The sequence below is a fragment of the Leucopleurus acutus genome (assembly GCF_964270905.1).
Source record: "Leucopleurus acutus genome assembly, chromosome: 16".
NCBI classification, from domain to species: domain Eukaryota; kingdom Metazoa; phylum Chordata; class Mammalia; order Artiodactyla; family Delphinidae; genus Leucopleurus; species Leucopleurus acutus.
The window spans coordinates 7260982-7266966 of record NC_139158.1 but is presented as its reverse complement, the minus strand read 5'-3'; the positions used below and the strand labels follow the sequence as shown (position 1 = coordinate 7266966).

The following is a 5985-nucleotide window of genomic DNA, read 5'->3' as shown; positions in this document are numbered from 1 at the left end:
TGTTGCTATCATTATGTGAACAGAAAGCCAAAATTTTTTTTTTTTGGCTTACGATTGCATCATATAACGTCATATTCTCCTAAATAGCTCTCATAATTGTCATCCATGAAGGCAGCAGCTCACTGTCCTGGTAGAACACAGTCTACTTGGCTAGATTCTGGTCTAGCCAGAACTGGCGAGCTAAGCTGAGCTGTTTCCTGTCAAAGACTGTAATAGATAGGGTGGCCACAAATACCTGTGTGCAGATACGTTTTTTCCTTTTGTATCCTTTTCCCAGAATGTACTCCCCAAAGTGTGATAACTTCGTCTTATAATCACTTCTTTGACTTTTGTCAAGAATTGCCAAACTGTTCACCAGGAAGCATCATTTATAGTGCCAGGGGTCTATTTCCCCACGACATATTTTTTAAAATGTATTTTTGACGAATGCAAGTGGTCGATTTTATTTTATGTTCCATTTTATGTGTCCTGGCCTGTGTGCGTTCCCCTTGGGTATACGGCTTATTTGGTCATTTGACCAAGTAGATCTGTTTAGTCACTCCATATACTGGAGACTCCTTAGATCAATGCTCCGTAATTTCCTCATCTCATTGATTTTCCTTTAATCTTCGTTCTTCTTTCCTGTGCATACATTTCAAAATTTTATATAATTGAATTTGTCCACCTGACATTGATGATTTCCCCTTTCACTTCATTAAACAATCAACGACCTCCCTGGAAACAGATTTTCTTTTCCCTATACCTAATGTCCTGCATTTTCCATCTGGACTTGTCCAAAATCTCTCTGGTTCCCATGAACACTCACTGCCCATGATCCTTACATATTATTCCCTTTGGTCACCTCTCAACAGCCCCTGGCTAAACATGTCCACCTCAGTTCCACCGCTGCCACAGCCTATGCAGAAGGCCGGTGGTCACGGCTCCCTTCTGATGGGATCCCTCCATGAGATTTTCACCCCTCCGCCCATCCCAGCCCCACTACCGACTTCCCAGATCTTCCAACCGGTTTGGCCCCTGAGTCTGGCACCTGGCCTCTAGCCTTAGGTTTTTTCCCCACCCATAACGGCAATATGGACAAATGCCTTCAACCCCTTAGTGCAGCCAAAATTTCTCAAAAGGAATTGTGCCAGAAAACTAAGAGGGGGCTAAAAATAAACTCCAGGAAGTGTAAAGACATCAAAAAAGAAAAGGTTTTAAATCCTACATAGGTCTGGCCTCAGGTTGGCTTGGAGGTGAGGGGTGGTGGAAGTTGGGGGGTAAGACCCAGGGTCTCCCCTTGTCTCACACTCAGAACCCTGTGTTTTAGACTCCAACCCTGCCGGGTTCCATTTTCTAGTAGCACATTCTCTTCACGGACTTAAAGGTAAACGCCTGTTGGCCTCGGCTTGTGTCTATACTTGGTCCCCCCATGAAGTCCAGCCCGCACTTCACTGGGGGACGCCATTATCAGAGGAGCCTCAACTTCCCAGCCGAGGCTGGTGGAAGATGCCATTTATGGCCGGGTTCAAAATCCCAGACCTCTTCTGACTTGGTGCGTCCCATTCAAGTCAGAGGGGAGGGGGTTCTCAGCTCTCTTCCAGAAAGTACATACCTGACATACCCTTCAAGCCCTGGGCTTAAAGGACTATTTCTACCCACTTCCCCAAGACTCTCCCTGGGCTACCCCATCAGGAATGGTTTTAAAGAACTCAAATCAGGACTAGCTTACACATCTTGGAAACCTAGACTCTACGGCGGCGGCAGTGGCAGTCACCCCCAGCAAAAGCAAGAAGCATTAATGCCCAGTACCCCTCCAACCCCTCCTCCTCCGCTTCCGAGGGTTACGGCCATGCCACCCGCCTTGGTCCCTATTCCTGCACACCTGAAGAGCGGTTTTGCACTTCACCTTGAAAAGTTGCCAACCCCTGCTCTCTGGGAAAATGCCCTCGGCCACCACATCCCTCGGGCCGCCCTGCTTCCCTTCTCTCTACCCCCCCAGTCCCCCCCACCCCGAAGTGTCTCTCCAGTCCCAGCCCTTTAACTGTCAGGAGGGCGGACCCGAAAGACATGGATGGTCCCATTACTGAGGGACACAACCAGGTACCTGCCATCCACCATGGTGGTCACCCGGGGCTTTTCCAGGCCGTGATAGGCCGTCAGGAAGTCACCGAGCAGCGACCCCTTCGGATCGAGGATCACCACCTTGTTGACCTCCCGAAGGGTCAAAAAGATGTAGCCCTTCTTATCCACGGACACAGAGCCTGGCTGGCAGCCGTGCAGGCCCGGCCCCTGGTACTCCCCAATCACCTGGCCCAGCCCGTCACAGACCACCAGGCTACTCTGCTGCCAATCTGACCCCACGAAATTGCCCTGGGGGCTGGTGGTCAGGAACACTAGCGCCCGCAGGCCCCGGCTGGCCTTGCCCCCGGGGATAAACCGGGTGGCCAGGCTGCCTTCCATGTTGTACACCTCCACGTGGCCTGACACGCTGACGGCCACCCGGTCCCCGCTCGGCATGGCGGCCACGGCGTGGCTGGCCTGGCAGAGGCTCAGCGCCCGGCGCCACTGCACCTCGCCGTTGGGGCGGATGAGATAGAGGCGAGCGCCAGCCGAGAAGGCCACGGCGTCCTGCAGGGCGGCCACGCTGCACGGGGAGCAGCCCTCGGGGACAGGCACCGCGCCCTTGTAGTCGCCATTGAGGGAGAAGCGCTTCAGGGCCCTGTTCTGCTCATCTGCCACCAGGATCTCCCGGGAGCCAAAGGGACACAGCCCGGTGATCCGCGGAGACCGCTTGTCCCCCGGCATCCGTGTGGGGAAGCTGCAGAAAAAGATGGGCCTGGGGAGGAGGCCAGAGCCCTCCAGGTTCGGCCCAGGTGCTGGGCTGGGCTCCCGGGAAACGGACTTGAGCCTGCCTTTGAACTTCCTCTTCTTGTTGGATCGGCCGCCCCTTGGGGACTGGGCTCCTCCATCTTCCTGGGGTGTCTGGGCTCTGCCCTCTTTCGGGGTCTGGGCTCCATCTTCTTGGGGCGTCTCGGCTCTCTCCGCCTTTAGGGTCTGGGCTCCATCTTCCTGGGGCGGCTGCGCGCTGTCCTGCTTTGGGGTCTGAGCTCCGTCCCTGCTCTGGGGCGGGGTTGCAGCGCCTCCCTGGCATCTGGCTCCGTCTTTCCCGCTGTCCTTCTGGGGCTGCTGCTCCTGAAAGGAGAGCCTTAGCAGCTGGCGGTTCTTGTCTAGGAGTCCAGGATGGAGCTCCAGCTGGGGCAGCAGGCAGGGGGCTGGCCCAGGCATCCAGGGACAACGCTGCAGCTGCTGAAGCCTTTGGGCAATCGCCCCCTCCAGTGAGAGTATCTCGGCCTCCCGACCCAGGCTGAGCACGCGACGGGCAAAGGCGGCCGCCTCCCTGGCCACCTGTGCCCGGCTCTCCAGCTCCCCCAGCCTCTCCCGTGCAGCCTCCTCGGCAGCCTCCACATGGGCCCGTAGCTGCCCCAGCACCTCCTGCTTCTGGGCCAGGAGGGCCCGGAGGACCCCCTCGGCTGCCTCTTCCACCTGCGTGCCCACCTTGGCTGCCTGCTCCCGCAGACAGGCCAAGGCTTCCTCTTCCGCCAGCCGGGTGGCCTCCAGCTCGGCCAGGTTGCTGTCCACGCCCGCCAGTAGCTCCTCGAGGCCTGGCCTCCGGGCACGCACAGCCTCGGCCAGGGGCAGGCAGGGGTGGTCCAGGTGGGGGTCCAGGCGACACTCCCGGCACAGCAGCTGGGAGCAGGGCTGGCAAAGGAAGCGCAGGGACTCCCCCGGGTGCTGGGGACACTGGGCCGCCTGGCGCTCCCGGGCCTCCTCGTCGTACCACCCTGCCCTGTAGCCCACCAGGTCCACCACTCGGTGGCTGTGGGTCTGCCGAGTGCAGCGGTGCCCATCGGCACAGGCCTGGCACAAGTCGTCGGCGCAGTCCAGGCACCGGGCTGTGGCTGGCCCCCCCGCGCTGGCGCCCCCCATCAGCGGGCACAGTGCACAGGCCGGCTTCCCTGCGCGCAGGTCTCCACCGGCTCGGGCCTTCACCAAATCCAGGAGCCCGTTGACAAAGAAGTTGGTCTTGAAGGCAGCCACGCCCGTGGGCGGCACAGGCACAGTCTCGCGGCACTCAGGGCATCGGAGGTGGCTGCCCTCGGCCAACTGGGCCAGGCAGTCCTGGCAGTAGGTATGCAGGCAGGGCAACGTTTTGGGCACCTGCAGCTGCTCCAGGCAGATTTTACAGGCTAGGAAGTCGCTGCTCAGGGCCTCCAGCAGGGAGGGCGAGGAGCCCTGGGAAACCATTCTGCAAGCGAGGGGTCGGGGTCAGAGGACAGAGGGCACCTCCGCGGTGGCCCCCACCTGCCCTCTCACCTCTCCCCCATCCTCAAGCCCCACCAGGTCTGGGGTCTCACCTGAATGGCCAGGAATTTTCTTCTGGTCTCTTGAGATAAAGAGCCGCCTCCCTCCTCCCTGCAGACATTCAGCAACTATGAAAAAGTAAAGGCCGCTTTTGCATGTCAGGCCCTGCGAGATATGACAACACCAAGAAGCACAGCCTTAGAGACCTGCTGGCGTAACGATCGGTGTCCCCCACTGACAGGCCTTGTGGCACATGGGATGCGAGTCTGGTGTGAATAGATCCTGGGGGTCCTGCTGGGGGTGGGATGCCAGGTGAGGGGAGGGCACAGAGGACCCGCCGAGGGTCTGGGTGGGCAGATGTGCCTTGACTCCCGGAGGGTGGGGGAGTATGAGGGACCCCAATTCCCACAGCCCCGTACACCTGCCTCCTAGGCCCTGGCAGCGGCATCACGGGTTGTGAGGGCCCCTCTTCCTGCCTCGACTATCCTGAAATGAACAGGCAGAAGGATGCCTGAGAGGAAGGGGCCGCCTCGCTCTTTCCTTCCAGTTCCTCAAACTCAGGGTCACTGCGTAGCCTTTGCCCCATCTCCTCCAGCCCTTTTCTTTCAGCCTTTCCTGCTGCAAGAGGCCTCCTGCTTTCCTAGAAGCCTCTGGAGGGTAGGAGTCACATGAGGATCAGCTGTGAATGCCCCCAGCTCCCTACACAGTGGCTGTGAAATACTTGATAAAGAAACTTGGGGGATTTCCCCCAAACTTCCAGCAAGCAGGGGCTGGCTGGAGAGCTCAGAGAGTGGGAGGGGGTCTTCCCCAGGAAGTCTCGGATCTCTGGCCCCGCGGGGGAAGCCTCCCCTCTCCTCCCCTCTCCTCCCGCCTTCTGGGTCCCTCTCCCCCACTCCCCTTCCTCCCGCTCTCCCCCTTCCCCCACCCCCTCCAGTTCAGCTGTCCCTTCAATCGCCCTCCAAGCCCCTCTCCTTACCTAGCCGGGGCTCCAGGACCCGGAGTGGGAGCCCCCGAGGCCCTGGCGCTGCTGTTGCTGGGCTCCTGAAAGAGAAACAAAACTGAAACTAATTGTACTTCTGCAACTTCCGTCCCAGGCCCGGGACACCGACTTGTACAGCCGCAGGCCCCGCCTTCCTCCCTACCCTGCCTGGAGCGCTTCCTCGGGGGCCTCCACCACCAGCAGGGCACAGCCCCCGCCAGCAGGCTCCGGGGCTCCGGGGCCAGGACAGCTTTGGCGGCTGGAGTTGCCGAGGTTGGCTTGTCAGTTTGAGCCCGAGGATTCGCTCAGCCTGCTAAGTGTGTTTGGCGCAAAGGCAGGGCAGATGCCTGAGGATGCGTCCTCTGAGGGAAGAAATGAGAGATCATAGGTGATTCGGAGGCGTAGGGTAACTAGAGCCCCGTCCTCAGGCCAGGGTTCCATTGCTGCTGCATATCTGACAACCCAGTCTTAGGCGAGGCCCTTCGTACTATAAATCTCTGCTGAGATACGGGAGGGGCTGTGGGAACCAGATAAGGGGCCTCGAAAGGAGGAGTCAGCAAAGGCTTCCTGGAGGAGGTGTCACTTGAGATGAGTCAGAAGAGTGCATGGGGGTTAGGGATCACCCGAGAAGAATACAGGGAAAGGCATTCTAGGAATCGGGAACA

At 58.9% G+C, this 5985-nt stretch overlaps 1 protein-coding gene across 2 annotated transcripts; it reads right to left on the bottom strand.

Annotated features, from left to right (window-relative positions):
- Positions 1-2016: 2016 nt before the first annotated feature.
- On the bottom strand, positions 2017-5410 carry TRIM56 (tripartite motif containing 56; the record flags this gene model as incomplete). 2 transcript variants are annotated; one of them, XM_082856393.1, is made up of 3 exons in its annotated part: positions 5318-5410; positions 4395-4469; positions 2017-4285 (listed from the first exon to the last, which is right to left on the bottom strand). In XM_082856393.1, the coding sequence occupies exons 2-3, from the start codon at positions 4460-4462 to the stop codon at positions 2017-2019; spliced, it is 2337 nt and encodes a 778-aa protein (XP_082712519.1). In that variant the 5' UTR covers positions 4463-4469; positions 5318-5410. The 2 variants fall into 2 exon arrangements, with proteins under 2 accessions (XP_082712519.1, XP_082712518.1); XM_082856392.1 differs by having other exon boundaries at positions 4395-4506; positions 5318-5399.
- Between the last annotated feature and the right edge of the window lie 575 nt (positions 5411-5985).